Source organism: Choloepus didactylus, chromosome 18, assembly GCF_015220235.1.
Source record: "Choloepus didactylus isolate mChoDid1 chromosome 18, mChoDid1.pri, whole genome shotgun sequence".
Lineage (NCBI taxonomy): Eukaryota > Metazoa > Chordata > Mammalia > Pilosa > Megalonychidae > Choloepus > Choloepus didactylus.
This window is the reverse complement of record NC_051324.1, coordinates 67,528,506-67,548,473: the sequence shown is the minus strand read 5'-3', so window position 1 is coordinate 67,548,473 and position 19,968 is coordinate 67,528,506. Positions and strand designations below refer to the sequence as shown.

Sequence of the window (19,968 nt, the reverse complement as noted above, 5' to 3'; positions counted from 1 at the left end):
CGTTTCCTTCCTGAATCCCTTTCATTTTGCTCTGGGATGTGGCACATACAGCCCTTCCTTTGCATTTCCACAGCCCTCCTCTAGACTGGCATTGCCCCTTGCCTTTCTGCTTGATGCTTTAGAAAAGTTCCCAGCTGGGCTCTGCTCTCAGTCCCCTCACCTGTTCATCTCACACACACCCCCAGAATCCTCACTCCTAAGTAAACATCTGAGCATGTCTCATATGCTCAAAACCTGTTCCTGCAGACTGCTTTCTGAGCATGACAGCAAGGCTCCTGATAAACTAGCCATAACCTGTCATGCAGGTTTTGTCTCTCACTAACTCTGCTTGGGGTGGACCTCGCCATACCACACGATTAGCATCTCCACCCGCCTCCCTGCCCCGACACTCCTTTCTTTTCTGATTTTGTTTTTGTTGTTCTGCCAGTTTGTCATACCCTGCCTGTTAACAGTCTCCTCTTTCGTTTTAAGGAGCGCTTCGTCATTCTTCCAGTTAGCAGCCACGCTAGATTCTTGTCACTCAGTAGCTTTGTATTGTCATTATCAATGTATGCATCACTACCATAGACTTCTTGGTTAAGCTCAGTAAAGATTTGCTGAAGGATTAGGTGGCCCTAGCAAATTGCCTCATTGTACATAGTAGGCATACAAATTTTTGTTTGGACAGAGGTTGGACATCAGACAACCTGTGCCTACTTGAGCTAGATTGTCCAGAGGTGAGGCCCTGGCATGTACACTTAAAAATGAAAGTCCACTGGTGTATTACCTGCTTTTATACACAGAACCTCAATGTATGGCCCATTTAGGACCATGATAAGGTAGTCTATGTTTCTCACACAGATCTTAAGAAACCAAGGATTGTGATTGAGGAGTCTGTCTCCTGGATAAAAACATGTGATTTTTCAGCCTGATCATAGGCAATTATAGAGGCTTTATCTTGCAGGCTTCATCAGGGAAAAACTGTCTTCCCACACAGACTTGGTGCACAGGTGGTGCACTGCAGTGTCTATAAGGAGAGGTGGTCAGGGGTCAGCCCCCTTAGCTGTCTTGCTCTAGGAAATATCTACATTCCTAGCCCAGGCATCTCCATTCAGAAACCTCCATATCAGCATATCAGGAGCAATGAACTAAGGCTTTTCTCAGACACATTATCTAAGAAGTCCTAATGAGTTAGGGGATAATGAGTGTACTCTTTCCACTCTGACTCAATAATATTTCATTTCCTCTTGAACACCGCTCATGCCCAGCCTTAGGGCCCAGAAAACTGCAGGAGCACTTTCATTTGGGGACACCCTTTGCAATGAGGCAGCCCCGTGGCTCTGTTGATACATCTGACCATTGCCCCATGGTAAAATGTAAAAATGGGGAAGTTGCTCTCTTTCTTCAGTTTACCTCAATGCAGTATCATCACAGTAAACAATTAAAGACTTCACTATTTACTTCCCCCCCAAAAAAAAGAGTCCACAGGTGATTCCAAACTAGACTGTGATATGACACATCTCTTCTGGGTCTTATACAGGCTTCTGCAGTTACAAGAAATACTGGTAGATTTCATTGTTGCCTCAACTAAGCTAAAGTCCCTTTTCACACAGATCTGAACCATGGGACTTAAATGAGATGCCTTTGTATATTGTTTAGAGAGAATCACTCTTCAGTCAGAGACTAAATAAATTTAACTTTATTTTGCTTGGGTACATGAATTTGCAAAGAGTCTTCATTTCACATCTCATGGCCCTATTCTCTTGATTTCTACCACAAATTTGTCATGAAAATACCCTGGTCATATGTCAGCACTAAGCCTGAATTGAAAATTCAGAAAAAAGAAAATGAGCTTTGTAACTGTGAATTTGCATAGTCAGATGAGTAGGCTTTAAAGAATCAGGGTTATAGGAACAGGATTCATATTTGATGTTGTTTTCTCAGTCCTGAAGTTTTTGGACTCTTTGCTCTTTGGGTGAAAGAACTTGTCATCTTCTAAGAATGAGTGTAAAAAGTTAAACACTTCTGTACTAGGATAGCAGATAGCAGTTTTAATTTTAGAAACTATGTACCTCAAGTAGATTCCCTGCCCCCCCCAACCCAGCATTCTGTTATTTAAAAGCTTCACTAAGTGAAAGAATTGTTTTTTTTCCCACCTAAAGTATTTTGGTTTTATAAGAGATGACATGATCTTATGTCTATGTGTATTTTAAGGCACTGATAGAGACTTAAAATTTGGTTATGTCTTTAGGCTTAAGAGTAAATAACGAACTTTCCTTTATCCATCAGGTAGACCACTCTGATGGTATAATAACTTTCAAACTTTTTTGACCCTGTTCCATAGTAAGAAATATGTTTCATGACCCTGTACATTACTTTATTTGTGAATAATTGAAAAAAAAGTTTTCATGGAACAGCTTATCCCTTATTATATTGCACCGTTTTATTATTATTTGTTAATGTTTGTTGCTACCCACCAGTTGGTTTTGCAATTTGTTTGAAAAACATGGGTCCATCCAGAGATTGTGGGATACTCATTTTAGTGAGTATCCCCCCAGTAGGGGGAAGGCTGGTCTGAATTGGAAGAAATAGGAACCAAAGTGTCTTTTAAATAATTGTATTGTTCTGACATTTGATGACAGTATAGGTAACATTTCATATGTATTAAAATAACACATAATGTTCATAGTGGCATTATGCCCAATAGCTGAAAGGTGGAAACAACCCACGTGTCCATCCTCAGATGAAAAGACAACAAAATGTGGTATATGCATACAATGGAATATTATTCAGCCATAAAAAGGAATAAGGTTCTTATACATGCTACCATGTGGATAAACCTTGAAAACATAATGCTGAGTGAAATAAGCCAGACATGAAAGGACATTTTATGATTCCACTTACATGAAATATCTAGAATAAGCAACTTCATAGAGACAGAAAGTAGGTTAGAGGTTATAGGGGGTAAGAGGGAAATGGGGAGTTGTTGCTTAAGGGTACTAGAGTTTCTGTTTGGGGTGATACAAAGTTTTGGTAATGGATGGTCATGATGATGTGCAACATTGTAAATATAATTAATGCCACTGAATTGTACACTAAAAAATGGTCAAAATGGCAAATTTTACAAAATAAAATTTAAAAAACACACACAAAGTGCACTCACATGGATTCCTGAGTCCTTTATAGCTCAGTTTAATTAGTTTAAAAGGATAACTGGCCTGCTCAGTGCACATGAATATAACTGAAGCAGTTTTAGAGGTTCCTAAGTAATTTAAAGGAGGGTAAAGTCTTTTGCTAAAATCTTCTTGACAGTATCACAGTTTTTAAGTTTTAATCTTAAAGTTAGATGTAACCAGACACCTTGCTCTTACTTGTGAATGATTTTTTTCTCAAATTTTTTTTGTGAATGCTTTAGAAAATATAGTTATCTAAAAATAAAAAAATAAAAAATCCAAATTCTTAATATTTTGGCGTATATATTCTTCCAGACTATTTTGGTATCTATATATGTATACATTAAAGCAAAACATTTTTCAAACCAACTGACATTGTACACACACACACACACATATACTGTTTTATAACCTTTTAAAATGATGTCAAGGACCTCTTTCTATTTAGTATATATACATCTCTAGCATTGTTAATTGCTGAATAGAATTTCATTATATGAATGGATGTATTATAATTTAATTCTCTATTAGGCATGTAGGTTGTTTCTAATTTTTAGCTATTACAAACAAGGCTACACAATTTTTCATACATCTATGCAGCTTAGTTCTAAGATTTTAAAGATGAACTAGAAATTTTAGCCTTATTTGCCCTTTTTAAAACAATTATTATACAGAAATCTTTTCTTGTTTTATTTTAAAGAAATGTTACCTTTTCACACAATTATCACCCTTGTTATTATGATGTAAAATAAACATTATAATTTGAGATGAAACTTCACTGACTAGAAACTGATTCTAGTTCTTGCCTTAATTTTCAGACAGTACCTGTAACGAAAAACAGTAAAGAAAACAGACTAAGAGGAAACAAAGTATTCTGCGCGGTGGGTTTTTTATCAAGTGTAGTACCTGCTTATTATTAAATATTCATCACCATACTAGGTGTACCAGTGGTAGTTTTAGGTTCTGATGCTGTAGGTCAGGAGAGGCTTTTATGGAAAAACAAAATTTCTTTTGAGTTGGCCTTGACTTTTTAAGTCTTTAAGTAATTTTAACTGCTGCTGCTTCTACTCCTGCCAGTTGTCTTCATTTATTTAGCCCATATTATAGTCCTTCCATGAATGTTTTTTTTAAATTACAGAAAGATAAAGATAGTTTCCTACTCCCTATGTGGCAGTGGGGTGTGTGACCTATCTTAAGTAGTTCCAGATAACTTGTGGGCAGGATGATTTTGGGGTTGTCTTAATGATGCCTGTTGTGAACATTGTTTTGTCTGCTGTTCGATAAGTCACACGTGCATGTTGTTTGATGTAGTTTTTGGTCAACAAATGGATAGGACTAGGATTTCTTTGTAATCACTTTAAAAGTATTTATCTGGAAACATTTTATTTTATTTATACATTTATTTTTATAATGAAAAAACATAACCACACTGCAAAAAAGTTATAGGATAGTACAGCATTGTGTTTATACTTATGTGATTGGGGCTGATTGACTTGAATATAGAGAAAGGTACTGCTAATCGAATATGGGGGCTGTTATTCATTAGAAATGCAAACTGAAAGTGTAAAGTACTGTAATACTGAAATGGGTCCTTACCATCACCTTCCCTTTTCAGACTCCTAGCACTGGAAGGGAGGAAATTCCTTAGAGTGACTCTTATAGGGGATCCCTGAGACCCTTCTTCAAGATGTCTAAAACACCGAGACATGTTAGTTCAGTTTAAAAAAACATTAGGCACGTGTGTGCACATGCACACACACACCAAGTGTGATTAATGCCAGTCTCTTCAAAAATTCCAATAATTAAGATAACTTTTTATAAAAAATATATTAAAGTCCATTTGGGGTGTGTGTCCTGTGTTGGTAGGATGCTATTCTGTATCCATGATCAGGCGATAATCACAAAACTGCTCCAGGTTTTTCTTTTAACTTATGCCCAGAAGCCATCTTGCTTGTTTGGGGCACATCCTTTCACACCCTCTGCTTTCCCTTGGAGCTGGAGCACTGCCTTCTTTGATGAAATATTTGGCATGAATGGTCAAAGCAGGTTGAGAAGATCTGTGAAGGAATTAAGAAGTGATTGGGAAGGGACTTGGAGTCAGAAGGCCTGTGTTTGAGTCCAGACTCGGCCACTTCCTGAGGATGTGCAATGGGGAACAGTCATCCCGGTTTACCTCCCAGGGTTGTTGTGAGGCAAGAGGGAAATATCTTACATTGTACTTTCTAAACTGTAAATCCTAGTTTATGGTTTTTCAGGTTGCTGTTCCCCAAACTGAATAGGAAAACTGTTTTAAAGCACAGTAAGTGTATGTACATTAAATCTCAGTAAAGCTGCTAAAAACACAAAACCGCCTAACAGTGACCCCGTGTCTCCTTCCCTCTCAGTCTTCAAGCAGTGACAGTGGTGGGAGCAGCAGCAGCAGCAGCAGCAGCAGCATCAACAGCCCCGACAGGGCCAGTGGGCCAGAAAGCAGCTTGAACCCGAGCATCGCTGGGTCCAGCCCCAACACTCCTCAGCCCGGCCCCGAGCCGTCTGCACTATGCCAAGGCCTTTACTTCCGCATCAACCAGACCCTGAAGGAAGCCCATTTTCACAGCCTACAGCACCGAGGCCGGCCTACAACATGATGCGCCTGTAGCTTCTTGCCTTCTGTGAAGGGACAGCGCTGTGCAGATTTGATATTTCAACTTACAGTTTGTTTTAAAAAATTGCACACAAAAATCGCCTGTTGGCTTTTTGGTCTATATTTGAAATAACAGGTTAACAGGCAATTGTTTACTTGTGGTTTTGCTGCACTATTGCAATTTCAAAGGGGCTTTGAAGCAATTTTTTATAGGAGTCTTTTGAGGGTGGGTATCAGATCCGTGTCAAGGTAATGGTATTGAGGAAATCTCATCTGCGTGTTGAATCCATAGTATGTCCAGTTCAGACTGATTTCCAAATCTGTCAATTAGAAATTCCACTTCATGTAAAAAAGCCTTTTAAAAGCGGGATCTTCAATTTTTTAACTCAATAAACTAGTAAAGAGTATCTAGTTTCCATGAAAAAATAGAAGTTTTTTTCCAAAATATAGAAAGTTTGATGCAGTCTTGCACTGAAATTAACTGCCATACTACCTCTTAGTATGTGGATGTCCTATTGAAAGTGCTCTCTCCTTTGTAACAGGAGAACAGTCAGGTCCAGTTTAGACCGTGTAACTGAAGCACCCTCTCTAATAACTGACTTCTGTTATATATTTGTATTTCCAGGGAGAATGTCTTTCAGACTCTTGTATAGCCAGATAAGTTCTGTAGCATTATTCCTCCACAGTCTGCACTTCAGACTTCATAGAAACATAAACATTGCATAATTCCGAAGAAGAAGAAATACCTAGTAACTCTGTCTTACTCACAAATGTAGTTAGCAGCTGACACGATATCATTAGTGATTCCACCCTGGTGTGTTTAGTTATGAAGGCACTGATGAACGCTTACGAAGTGTAAGCTACCTAAACCCGACGTCTAAAGTAACAAGTGCTGTGAAACTACTTAAAGTTAACTCTATGTTTAAATAACCCCTAAGAGTAACTAGGGGCCACATTCCATCACTGAAACTGAAAATATTGATGTGGCTTAGAAACAAGTGAGCAGAGGCACCTTTAGAAGGAAATAATGCAGTAGTATTTATTTAGCGATGGAGATGTTCCCGTGTTACTTAGTCATGCTAGAGAGCCAACCAAGTTTGAATAATGAAGGCGTAGAAGAGTCTTCTTCCTCGTTGATGAGCTGTCGGAACACGGAACCAGGATGCACCGGGTCATCTGCCTGGGGAGGAGCTGGGGATACAACCTGCCAGTGGATGTAGAGGAAAGTGCCTTAGAGTCTACCTGAATCCTCCGGCCTGCTCACACCCTCCATTCCACTCTACTCGGAGTCCACACAGCACACACAAGCAGAGCTGAAACACATGGTTAGCTCTAGTAGAGAGGGCTCCGCTGCTTGTCAAGATTTGCAAAATACAAAGGAACAGAATCAGATTTTATATGATAACTAAAATTTGAAAATGAGGACTATCCTAGGAAAAGGGTGAATCTCCTTTCTATGGTTTGTTCCTCCAGAATGGAGGGAATTTAAAGGTCAGTGACTTGAAGAGGAAATTTAGGGTTACAGGGGAAAAGTTATGGCACAGGCCCACACTTACAGAGTGGATGGTTTCTGCAAGAACTGTTTTTTAAAACCAGATTCCTGATGAGGATTTTGGATCTTAATGGGTTTGATTGCAGGGAATATGGAAAGGATAAATTGCTAATATTTTGTCTAACAGTAAAACAAACAACTAAATGCTGTAAGACAAGCTGTTTGGGCTCTCAAACACACGTGTACAAAACAAATTCAGAAATACCAAGGAGGACTCCTGCAGGCTTAATGGATGGCATCCTACTGAAACAAAATGTGTATTGAAAAGAAAATGTCAAACTTCAGAAAGCAAATTTCCTTTTATTTCCCACCCAACTAAAAGATAAGGAAGATAAAATCATCACCAGAACAAAATAAACCTTTTTTTCCAAATAAGTACAATCTCAGTGCTGGGTTGGCAGTTAGCCTTTGTAACCTGCTAAATACAAGAAATAATCTCCATCCTGTCTTGCAGATTTTCTACAGCCTTGGCAGCCTGAAATACATTTCTATTGTGAGGTCACTTGAGAGTGTAAATGGGCACCTTTTACAACTTTTAGCTCAAGCTAGTAAAACCTTGTACTTCTCTATTGCGCCGCCATTAAAAGCTGCATTAGTGCATTTTGTCATTTAGTTCTTTATTGATGACTGAAAGGGGCACCGATCGGGTGGTTTGATGGGAGAGCGGGACAGGATCGGTAGGGATGAACCTCTTGCTCTTTGCACTAACCTGGGCCTTTGTTTCGGCGCCTCCACTGGTTGACTTAGCCTTCCGAGTGCTTGTCATGCTCAGTGGCAGAAGTCCAAACCTCCAAGACAAGATGAAGGAATTTCAGTACCATGAACAGGAAGTTTTGATCAAGCCCAGCCAAAGACTTTTAGAATTGTTTACCTGATCTGACTTGATGCCAGTGGCAGTATGTTATGGGGTTCTTGGGAGTTGAATGCACTGCTCCTTGGGGTGAACTGATTCTCTGTACCAGTAATCAATCCAAACAGAACCTGACACACAAGAAGTGGAGCACTATAAAATGCTGGGTTTTGTATTGTCCCGTTAGAAGAGAAAAATCACTTACTTTGTTACTAATTGTTTTCAGAATGTTCTTTTAAGTGTTTGTTAATGCTTCAAAATTGCTTTTTATCACTGCACAGGTTAGAATCTCATACCCATGTAACTCTTATTTTATTCTTCTTTCTGAGGCCTTGATAAAAACCTTACTAATCCCTATCTACAACTAAAAGGGTCAGATCACGGTTGATCCGGCTTGAGATTGTATCTAATCCTGCCTTCAACCCTTATAACTAAATCCAGCCTTTAACAACATCCCCCACCCCAACCAACCAACACTGCATCCTGGGGTATTAAGTGCTGGAGCAGGTTTCTCTTTTAATTTGAGCCTGTGGACTTCATTCACATTGAAGCACTTACAGAAGTTTGCTGTACCAAGCGATTAAGGTTGCTATTGAGGTGTGGCGTAAAAACATCCAGGTCAAATGGATCAATAAGTGCTTCTAGGTAGTCTGTCACTTTCTCAATTCTAAAAAAAAAAAAGACCAAACAATTGGGATTATTCTCCAAGTTTTTTTTTTTTTTTTAAGGATACAAACAAATCACGGTATTTTAATGCTATATAGAAAGGCTGGGACTGGAGTTCACTGACTTGCTGGCCCAGTACCACTTCCTACCAGACATCCTGCTTAAGTAAATGTCAGGATTTGTAAGCTAACGTAAGTAAAGACCATCCCTTTTCCATGTTCTGTTTTTAGGGAGGGGTCTAAGTGTTCAAATCATGCCCAACACTTGCTAGACTGACTCTGGAGAGAGAGTGAGATTCCACCCAGTACACCTGGCCATGGAATTTGTCCAGCAGGTGGCTGGTAATATGAGCACTTACTATTTTAAAACAAACAACAATGTGCATTAAGAGGCTGACTCTTCTCTTTGGTGGCTTCTGAGGAAAAGGGGAGACGGCATCGAGAGAGTACTAGTGAGGGAGGATACAACACCTGGAGTCCTGGTGTTTGCTTCGGCCACTTTTCGCCTCTTCGCTCTTGGTTGTCAGGACGATGCTGAGATAACGCAGATCATAAAGCAGCTGCAGGGCCTGATTCTGGGTGATTGGAAATGCACCTCCTTTCTGCAAATCAATTCCAGGTCCCCACCCATTAAGAGAGATGACTTGTTACACAGACATGATAAACTACTTCATGTTTTGGTCAAGTTACAGCTTGATATTTCAGAAGTAGCTGCTTTTTATATTCATATGGCCAGTTTAATCTCACAACGAAAAACTGAGAAGGTTATGTTAGAAAATGGACCTTAAAAACTCAACCTCCTAACAGCAGAGACAAGACCCAGCCCTTGAAAAAGGCCTCAGGTGCCTTTTACTCTGATGATCATGTTAACTGAATGGAGGATAAAAAGCTCCTTGCGTGAAGGAAAGGTATTCTGAAGTAGCCATGGAGAGAAGACTTATCTGGATTTTTTCTAAAATCAAGTTTGAATAAAGGGAGCCAGGTTTACCCAAGGGGTGAGCCTGGGCCCCATCTTAAAAGGTTAATAAAGAAGTGGGCTTATGCACCAAGGCGAGCATGCTTCCTAGAGGCTGAGATGGGAGTGGAGGGCTAGGAGACAAGAACTACCCTTAAATCAGTACCTCTGTGTGCCACATGTGCTGCAATCATTCTAACTTCCTCCAAGTTGTGCAGGGTCTCCATTATACGGTTGAGGAAACCAGGCTGAAAAGTTTATCTCCGTGATCACATTTGATCTGAGGAAACTGGGAGAGGTTAACGATCCACCCAGAGCCTTCAGTGGGCAAGTGACAGTGCTGGGTTGGAGACCAGGTCTTTTTAACTGACGACTTTATCCCTTCCACTTGTACTGAACTGCCTTTTTAGTGAAGACCTGTTTGATCCCCGAGAATGGGTGTGATTGAACTTGCAGAACTGGTTGCCCCTGTTAATAGAGAATTTTTATAGGACCTGATCCCTGGGTTGAATGGTCATTAAAACTTAGAAGTCCTCAATGTGAACTGCTCAAACCTGAGAAAAAGCGAAGGTTTCTTTTCAGTTTTTAATGGAAAAAAGTAACACCTACCTTAATCTGTTTTTCTTCTGAAAGCTGCTCATAGGCCGCTACCACTTGAATCATACAACTTTTCAGCATCTCCTGCAATGTCACCTTTGGCAAAGCATGGCCTCCGACCCGATTAATTTCCTGGCATAAGCTGAACAGGAAGGATTGTACATACCAGGATGGCTAAAAGAACAAAGGAATGTCAACTTGCCAACTTGCCTCAATTAAATGAGATGTGGTCAAAGTGGAGCCACTGAACCTTACATGGCTCCTACGCCAGGATCTTGACCTCTCAAATCAACCCCTCTTACAAGCAGACCACTGTAGATGCACAGCCCTTTAAGTCAAATTTGCTGTCATTCCCTCCTTAGGGGAGACCAACCCCCAGACCTGGCATGTGCTTTACCCTGCTCTTTTCACTCTAGGGTAAGGAGTCCTCTAATTAACACAGAGCCCAGGCTATAAGGAAAAGAGTCATTCACTGACTCCCTCTCAAGACCGGTTTGCTGCATCCACTCTGCCCCCACAGCAGAAAGGCGCACATACTACTTGTAACTTTTCCTTCGAAGCTACATGAATGATTTTCTGACATCTTCCTTTCCATGAAGGAGTGTTTTTTGCTCTTCCTTTTTCAGCCCATGGTCTCTGTAATGGGGGCACCTGTTTACCTGTGTAGGGAGTCGGATCTTGGATGTGACACTGCTGCCAGATTCTGTCTCTTCCTGAATTTCTAGTTCATCCCAGCTGGTGGCCATGGCCAGGATTGAGCCAGCATCATCTAAAAGTAATGACTGGGTGAATCCACGAACCAAAACCTAGTAATAAAAGGCAAATATCCTTATAAGCCATTTAGATCCTTTCTTGAGTTTGTTTAAAACTCACAGAGAAATCTTAAGAACAGCTCAGGCTGCTTAGGTCATGGGTGGGGTGGCGAGGGGCAGCCAGCCTCCTTTTGGGAAATCATTGACAGAAGCAATGGGAATTTTCTTGTTGCTAACTACACTACAAATGTCAATTGCCACCTCTTAAGAAATCAGTGGGGACTATCATGAATATGAGGTTTAAGTTGAAGAACAGAAAGTACACCTCTTGTTCAGGGATAAAGTCTTTCATTCTTATCCAATAGAAGGAAGAAAGTCCCAGGTTTCAGTCTATAAAATGTAGGCTAAAAATGAATGGAAAGGATTTTATATTTGAGCCGTCTGGTAGAGAGTAAGTGAAAGTAACTGTAGGAAAAAGGAATTACTTCCTTATTAAAGGATCTTATTCAGGTTGGCCAGACTAGAATATGATAAAAGTGAGACAAACAGGGATTGCCCAGTGAGCATGAAAGGAATGTGCTTACATAGCACTCACTTGCACAACTGCTGAGCTCCAGACCTGGTATCCCATCACACTCTGCTGGAGGAGGAGTTCTTTAACTTCTTGCCACTTTGCCTGCACAGGAATTATTTCCTGACTTTTCCCCTTTCCTTGTTTTTTCAAAGCCCTAGAATCCCTTGCTGGTTTCTGTGAGCTCCTTGGTTTTCCCAAGATGCACTGCTTTAGATGTGGACACAGCTCCCCCAGGGACCGGCAGAGTCTGGCCATGAACAGGACTGCATGCAGTTTGACACTGTTGAGGACATCCTGTTGCCCTTGAACAGCTTCTTCAATGCTTTGCAGCTCTGCCTGGATGCAGTCTACGATGTGCTGGATGCATGCCACGGAGTGAGTCCACAGCATTTCCCGCACGGTCCCAGCATCTGCATATCTGTCAAAGGCAGAGTTCTTGGACTGCATGGGGGAGACATTCGTGGGTGGTGACAAGTCTTCTGAGGGAAGGTAAGCCAGGAGGTCATCCAATATGACCTTCAGTTTAGAATCTAGGGCAGAACAGAAGCTCTGCACACAAGGACTAACAGCTTGTGCTTTCATGGCGAGGCCACTACTGGCAAACTGAGCCCGGTTTGCCACACTGACCCAGGCAGCATCGGCAGGTAGGTCATTAGGGCCCTCTGACCAGAGAGAGAGAGACATGTTAAGCTCAAAATGGATGTGCTTATTTGGAGTGGAGCTGCTGGCACTGGTTTCAAGTTCCTGCAGAGCTGAAACCAGGAGTTCTTTGGAGCTACTGGCGATGGAGTCAAAGCCTTCTTTTGTCAGAGTCTAAAAGATAATGAGACAAGAGTTCTTTTAAGGAAATCTCAAGACAAGAGTAGCAAGTGGCAATCTACTGTAGCATTCAAAATGTTCTCCACCACATTCAGAAAGATGAGCTGGGGCTGTCAGAGGATAAAGAAGCCAGTACAAAAGGACAGGGACACGCTCCCGTCTCTTTCTTAACTCTGGAATCTGGATCTCTGTTCATTTCTGTGGCTCACTTATTCAGGAGAACCACCCCTGGAGCAACTGAGCAAGGAAAGAAGACACTTAAGAGACAGGAGTCTATCCAGACAGGGAAAAGATCAGTAGCTGAAAGCTCCTCACTAGGATTGACCATAAAATGATTGTTCGACATGATGTCCCCCCTAACCTGTAATCGGTCAAGGAACAGCTGCTGCATCAAGTCCTCCCAGAACAAGAGGGGCTTCTCCAGAAGCCGCTGACATATCACACTCCAGCTGTGATTCGTGGACTCATTGGTAAGCAGTTCCCACATGGCATCCCGGATCCCCGCAAGGCCTTTCATGCTCTTCACATACGTGAGCAGGTTGGTGATCCCATTTTTAATGTCTTCGTTACACCTGCAACAAAATTGTTTTCCTTGGACTCCATTAGATTCGTGGTTTTCAAACCTCTTACCTGAGCCTTGATACATAAGTAAACACACAAATGCAGAGCTCCTTTGGCTGGATTGGGGGTATGGAGTCTGCAGCCCTTTCCCAGGCTTACCCTTGCTTCTTTGAGATACCTGTAAGGAACTCTAGAGCACTGCTGAATGGCTTCAAAAATTGGTGCACTAAATAAAAACTTAGTAGCTTCAAACTCTTACATAAAGAGAATTTAACATCCTCTACGAAATATTTTGAAAGACAAATTCATTTTTGGTTCTCCCACAATGGTGCAAAACTGCCACGAAGCGGGTGATAGACCTCTGCGTGGCTGACGTGACCTAGCGGGGTGACATGGGAGCATCAGCTAGAAGGTCAAGCTTCTCAGCCCATTCCTTATTAACCCTTACGTTCAAGGCTGCATGGCTGGTTCCTGCCGGCCTCAGGAAACTTCCTATTGGCTACTTACATGTGGATCCATCTCTGCAGTGTGTCTTTCAGGTATTCCTGGCTGATGGGATGGGCAAGTGTTCGAAGAGCTGGTTGAAACTCGATGATGGATGCTGGCAAATGTTTGAACCAGCTGCAGAGCTTCATTTCCTCCTGCAGAACACCGATGCCTTTTCCTAAAGAGAAGTGCAAGTAAGAAGTCATCTGGGCTTTAAGTATCCTTTGAATATCATTAAGAAATGGACCTAGAAGGAATTTCCAAAAAAGCCTCTAGTCTTTATCTGTGCAGGATCAGACTGGACCCCTGAAGTGGGATCCAGGGCCTCCCTCGTCAAGGAGTGTGGCTGCTTCCCTGTGACTCTGGCTGGCCATCATCCTGTCAGCTGAGAAGAATAACAAAACTCAGGGCGGAAAGGCATGGGGGGAAAACAGAAAGAAGTGAGCGCTGTGGAGTCCTTGGCACCTTGAAAGTAGAGGTTAAGTTGTCAAAAAATTTAGTTTCCTTCCCTCACCATCCTCCTACCTCCCTGGAAGATTTTAGGAGAGACTCTTCCACTCATCCTGATTGTTCATAGCAATTCAGAGGTGACCTCTCAAGAAGGGTGCAGCACCACACTGTGAAACTCCAGGAGGACCGTTCACATCGTATTCTGCGTGAAGGGCACCCTCTGGAGACGTGCAACACGGGCCCTTCCAAGGCCTCTTGTACCTCTGTTTCCTAGAGCCATAATGAATTAGTCAATAGTCACCTTTTATGAGAGGGATCACGTATTAAATATAAGCACCTAGAGGGAAACCAAGGCATAAGGAAGTGGGACCTACCCCAGGTTAAAGACAAAGCAAGCCAAAGATTAGACTATAATACCATATCTCTGAAAATGATCATGTGGCTGTCACAGCATTTACTTGTTTCTCTTCTACCTTTGCTTTGTCTCTGTCCCCTCTGTAACTTTTCTGACTCCTTGATCTGACCTTTGGAGTTTGGGAGATCCTAGGACACAGTCCTACGTCCTCTTCTCTGTTCCTGATGATGCCATCCACTCCTGTGGCCTCAAATACTAGCCATATGCAGACGAGTCACAAATGTGTGACTCCAGCTGGACCTCTCAGTTCCTTGTTCCAGATCCACAGTTACTTGCTCACTCTGACTTCCCATTCCAAGGTCTCAATCATCAATAATGCAACATTTTCAAAAGTGAAACCATCTTCTCCTTCAAACCAGCTTCCTTCCTAGTTAACTCAGACACCTCCCTCCTCACACCTTCTACAGCAATCCATCACCAAATCCCCTCTTCTAAACTGAGGTCCAACCTGTCGAATTAGCTCCATCTCTACTATTCCCACCTAATCCCAGCCCCATCATATGCCACCTGGCTTATGGCAACAGCCTCCTAAGTGAGCTCTCAGCATCCACTCTAGCCCCACCAGGATCCACGGTCATGTAAAAGCCAACTACCATCTACTTACTTCAAATTATGAGAAATGCTGCCAAATAAACATAAAGGATGCATGGGAATGTATAACAGAGGGATAGCACCATGCCTGGAAGGCAATCCATTATTCTTAGGATACGAATCCCTAGTCTGACCCACAAGGCTCCACAATATCTGCCCCTGGCCAGGTCTCCAGTCTCTTCCCATGGCTACTCTTCCCCTCATCCCATGCCCTCAGCTGCATTGGCTTTCTTTCAGTTCCTCAAATATACTAACATCTTACTTGACTCAGGACTTCGGCACATCCTCTTCCTTTTGCCTGGAACTCTCTTTCTTGCCTTGTTCACCTGGCAAACTCCTACTCAACCCTCAGATTTACCTAGGGAAACCTCTGACCTTGATGAGAACTTGTACTCTGCCTTTATAGCAATGATCAATGTGGACACTAAATATTTGTGTATTCATGAATTCAATATCTGCCTCTATACTACTGTGTCCACAAAGGAGGGATCCATATTTGCGCAGATTACTGTTGTCTCCCCAGAGTCCAGCATAGCACATGGTAGATGCTCAGTAAATAGCAACTGAATGAACCAGAAGAGAAAAAAGTTGGCTAAAAGCTCACCAGTAGCATGCTGGCCTGTGATGGTCTCCAGAGTGGTGAGGAGCAGGCCACATGGCAGGGCTGGATCTGGCAGCAGACCTTCTGGTAAAGTGTAGAAAAGGGCATGAGCTTGGTTCAAAGTGGTGGCCAACAACTCCACTAATGAACAAATCTGGGTCTTGACACCGGTGCCTGTGGGAGAAGAAATCATCCTCCTTTAAACATTTTCCTCCAATAAAGTTCAAAACAGAGAATGCTCTGGATGCTTCAGTCTCCCTCAGCTCACCCTTCCCCATTCCATGTTTAAAGACCAAATTCTGGAGAGAAGCCACACCCACCTTGGTGGGGCTGGTTGAGAAGTTTCTGAATAGCTGTCTTTCTGGCCAAGAGGAAGTCTGTCAGGGCTTGGCGAGGAGAACTCTCTTCTAAGAGCATTATAGAGCACAGGGCTTCGGCTACGGCTTGGTCAGACACAGCTTGGCTTTTGAGTAGCATCTTGCTTTCATGCAGAATGGATGACCTGGAGAGGTAATGAAAAAGGTTAACATGGAATTTTTATCATCTTGGGAAAAAAAAAACCTTGGGACATCAGGTAAGAAGACATACTCTATAAAACTAGTGGTACAGAGTGACCATGACCAGAGAGCTTCAAGCTGGATCCACTTACCGGAAGTGGCTGGCTGCTGCCACCTGCCGGATGAGTATGGGAAATCGGGAGAGGACGGGGCTATACCGGGAATTAGAAGAATCCAGATGGAGCAGCCTGTGAAGGTGGCAGCAGAGCAGGTAGAGCTGTGTGGCATGGAGATACTGAGAGGCCTCCATTGAACTCCAGATCTTCTCAGGAATTTCTAAGAGTAGCTTGATCTGGGCAGCCATGCTGTAGAACTTCTCCTGGGATGGCTGCTGTGGCTGCATGCAAAGACAAAGAACTAGGTGAGAAGAACAAATAAAAGCATGGTCAGTGTTCTGCAGACTAGGGCAGAAATCTTGGGGTATTTTAGGATACCAAGCTTTCATCAAGCCTGATTCAATACCCCTCAGCAAGGGCATGGAAGTTTGGTACAGTAGCCTTACTGGAGTCAGGAAGGCTGTAAAATCCCACAGGTTTTCCCTGCCACTTGGGTGTAACTTTGCTCAATCCCCTGGAGAGGCAAACTTAATTTGGTCATTTACAGTTTGGTTGACTGTGATCCTTGATATCTTGATAGCACAGAACCCTATCGACCACCACTCCACAAGCATTCTCCTCCCTTCTCCGATATTCTGCCTTCCTACATTTTCTCCTGCTTCTCTGAGTTCATCATGGACTTCTTTGCTGGCTGTTGCTCTTCACCAGCTATGATGGTTAGATTCATGTGTCAACTTGGCCAGCTGATAATGTCCAGTTGTCTGATCAAGCAAGCACTGTCCTAACCATTACTGCAAGGACATTTGTGGCTGCTTCATAAACGTGAAGGCTGGTTTATTAAATCATCAGTCAATTGATTGCTTCTGTGGCTGATTAAATCAACAAAGGGAGTGTCTTCTGCAATGAGAGAATTCAATCAGCTGGATTTAATACAATCAGTTGAAGACTTTCAAGGGAGAAAAGAGAGAACCTTCACTTCTTCAGCCAGCCAAACTCTCCTGGGGCTTTCATCAAAGATCTTTATCGGAGTTGCCAGTTTGCTGCCTGCCCTATGGAATTTAGCCTTATGCACACCATAGTTGCATGAGACACTTTTTATAAAACCTCATATTTACAAATATTTTCTGTTGGTTCTGCTTCCCTAGAGAACCCTAATACACCAACCCTCCCCCAGAGCTTCTTCTGGTTCAGTGTTCAGGCTTCTACTCATTCTAGTCTGTCCTCTCTACCTCAGGGTTCTCTTCCCTCAGACCTCACCTCTAAGCAGAAGACAAGGACCACGTCTTTAGTTTTAGTCCTCCCTCCTCCCCTGAATCCTAGTCATCCTTTGCTGCTGCTGGTTTCACTGCCATCCCATAATCAGTACAGTTAAAACTAAATTCATCTCCCCTACCAAAAATTTTAGCTCCCCCTCTCCCCCCAAAATAAATCTTAATATATATACCACCACTCTGCTGCCCCAGTCCCAGGACTTTCTTGCCCATGTATTGCCTCTGTTGGTATCTCTACTATCTGAGTTTCTGTTACCACCGCCACGATTCTAATTCAGGTCATCAGTCATTATCATCTCACACTTAAATTAATCCAAAAACATTTCCCTTGTGTGGTCTTCATTCTCTGTCGTCTCTAAACTCTCCTTTCCTTTGCTGTTAGATTAGCCTCCTTCAAATGCCATTTAGATCATAGCTTTGCCCAGTTCTAAAAGTGTTTTAGCTTGGTGGTAAAGGATTTTCTGCTCTTCCACTTTCTTCCAGTGATGCTTAAATCCAGTGGTTCTCAATGTCAGGGGTGGGATGGTTGTTTATAACCCAGAGAACCTCTGGCACGCCCAGAGACATTTCTGATTGTCACAGTGGAGGAGGGCTGTGCTACCGGCATCTAGTGGGTAGAGGCCAAGGATGCTGCTACACATCCTACAGTGCACAGGGCAGCATCATCAATAAGGAATGATCCAGGCCAAAACATCAATAGTGCCAAGCTTGAGAAACCCTGCTTCAATCAAATTGATTACTTCTTTTATCTGTTCTTACATATTCCAACCCGTATTTCCAAATCCCACGTGTCCTCAAGGCCCCTCCTTACTGAGAAGGACCCGAGCCTGAAATGTTATTTCAGAATTCTTTTGGTAAATGTATGCATAATTATTTTTTGCAACTAATCACCCATTAGTCTGTAACTTTTTTATGCTGCTAATCTAAATTATGTACTTAATTTAGCCCTCTATGGATTTATTTCCTTGACTACATTGTAAACTTATTCAAGGCAGGAATTTGGGCAGGGGATTTCTGTTTCTTTGTGCCTTGAACAGAGGAGGCAGTCAAATTTTTGTGGACTTGACTGAGAGATAACAATATAACAGCTATGAAAATCAACACATTTCTAAAATCAGGAATAGTAAAAGTTAGCTTTTTTAAAAAACCTCAAATCATGCCAGTTAAAATGCAGGCTGATCACCTAACGATGGACCGTCACTAAATATACACCCTGGGGATGAATGAGGTCTTTCATTTCCAAAATTTGGGAAGTATATCCAACCTTCTGTTGTTCTAATATGCAGGCACAGCCTACTTACCCTGGATTCTTCTAAACCCAGTTAGTGTTAAAAAGTTCCAAACTGGAGCTAGGGTTTACTTTTGCAATTTCTCCTTCCATGTTGCATTAAGTTTCTTCTCTGCTTACCTTCCATGTTGCATTAAGTTTCTTCCCTGCTTACCTTCTCACCCTCCTTGCCCTTTCACTTTGTTCATCTTTAGGTCAACCCTCTTCAGGAAAGCAAGATGCTGTTCCAATATTAGGGTGAGTTTAGGACCACATCCTTCCACATCAGGTCTAATCATTAGTGTTTGGGGGGGGGAAGAACATTTAGGATAATTTTAATTAGAAGAGTCTCGGTGTCCTAAAATGAAAATGTTCTTCTATTAAAAGGTGAGGGCTTGGTGTGTGTGTGTGTGTGTTTGTGTGTGTGTCCGTGAATAATTTGAGGAGAAGGTGTCATGCCTAAGGGAGAATCTGTTCTAAGAACAATGTCAGGAAATGCTATTTAGAGAATGAGTTGAACTGTCTAGCAAGAGAGACCCCTGGCGTTTTCTCAAGTAAAGCTGGAGGGGAGAGCACAATGAACCCCAGAGTGAGGTGAGGAAACCGCGAAGTCGGAGGAGGGTCCTGAAGAAACCAATGTATGACCTCTCGTGAAGGGATCAGCAGCCAGCGAAGGCACGGGCAGGCGTTCTCCCCTGAGGGCCCGGGAAGGGGAGCTCAAAGGGTGGGAGCAGGCTCTTCCGAAGCCAGGTGAGGATTCGCGATGGTCGGGAGGAGGGGGTGGGACGGGAACTGACCCGCAGGGGCCGACGGGGTGGGAGGGGCAGGGGCTAACCTCCGAGGCCGGCGGCGATCGGGGCGCCGCCGGGATGGCCTGGCGGAGGCGGGCGCAGTACTGGTCGGTGGCCCTCACGGCGTCCACCAGGCCCTCGGCGCAGCGGCGCATCTGGCCGATGGTGTCGGCCGCTTCGATCAGGTCGCGGTACCGCTCGCCCACCATCTGCCGCAGCTCCTCCTTCTTATGCTCGATCTCAGCCCGAACCTGGCGTTCCAGCCCGCGGATCTCCTCTGCGCCATGCGTCTCGAAGAGCGCAGCGGGGTCGCGCAGATCCAGCCGCTTAAGCGCGGGGCTGGCGGCAGCGGCAGCCATCGTGGACCGGTCAGCTGCCAGGTG

General features: G+C 43.0%; 2 protein-coding genes across 4 annotated transcripts in view; one reads left to right on the top strand and one right to left on the bottom strand.

Moving 5' to 3' along the window:
* Nucleotides 1-7,927, top strand: part of FAM104A (family with sequence similarity 104 member A) — a 19,190-nt gene extending 11,263 nt beyond the window's left edge. Inside the window, exons 3-4 of one of the 2 annotated variants that reach the window (XM_037808768.1) lie at nucleotides 3,971-4,033; nucleotides 5,537-7,927. In XM_037808768.1, the coding sequence (XP_037664696.1) occupies nucleotides 3,971-4,033; nucleotides 5,537-5,779 (306 nt within the window). In that variant the 3' untranslated portion in view covers nucleotides 5,780-7,927. The remainder of the gene's footprint in view (nucleotides 1-3,970; nucleotides 4,034-5,536) is intronic. The other variant, XM_037808769.1, reaches the window with a different exon arrangement.
* Nucleotides 6,789-19,968, bottom strand: COG1 (component of oligomeric golgi complex 1). 2 transcript variants are annotated; one of them, XM_037808746.1, is made up of 14 exons: nucleotides 19,630-19,968; nucleotides 16,293-16,537; nucleotides 15,964-16,145; nucleotides 15,647-15,817; nucleotides 13,608-13,764; nucleotides 12,901-13,111; nucleotides 11,742-12,533; nucleotides 11,054-11,200; nucleotides 10,407-10,568; nucleotides 9,314-9,444; nucleotides 8,736-8,844; nucleotides 8,199-8,308; nucleotides 8,037-8,115; nucleotides 6,789-6,979 (listed from the first exon to the last, which is right to left on the bottom strand). In XM_037808746.1, exons 1-14 carry the CDS (start codon nucleotides 19,942-19,944, stop codon nucleotides 6,842-6,844), a joined length of 2,949 nt encoding a protein of 982 aa, XP_037664674.1. In that variant the 5' UTR covers nucleotides 19,945-19,968; the 3' UTR covers nucleotides 6,789-6,841. The 2 variants fall into 2 exon arrangements, 1 of the variants encoding a protein (XP_037664674.1); XR_005212647.1 differs by lacking the exons at nucleotides 6,789-6,979; nucleotides 8,037-8,115; nucleotides 8,199-8,308; nucleotides 8,736-8,844 and adding an exon at nucleotides 9,964-10,265.

Excerpts from the sequence above, each read along its gene's own strand:
- COG1 (XM_037808746.1), bottom strand. The coding sequence starts at position 19,944 with ATGGCTGCCGCTGCCGCCAGCCCCGCGCTTAAGCGGCTGGATCTGCGC. Across the intron at positions 11,201-11,741 it reads GGAGCTCAGCAGTTGTGCAA|GTTTTGGTTCGTGGATTCAC; the intron begins GTGAGTGCTATG and ends TTTTATTACTAG. Across the intron at positions 8,309-8,735 it reads GCTTGGTACAGCAAACTTCT|GTTCTGTTTGGATTGATTAC; the intron begins GTAAGTGCTTCA and ends CTTGTGTGTCAG.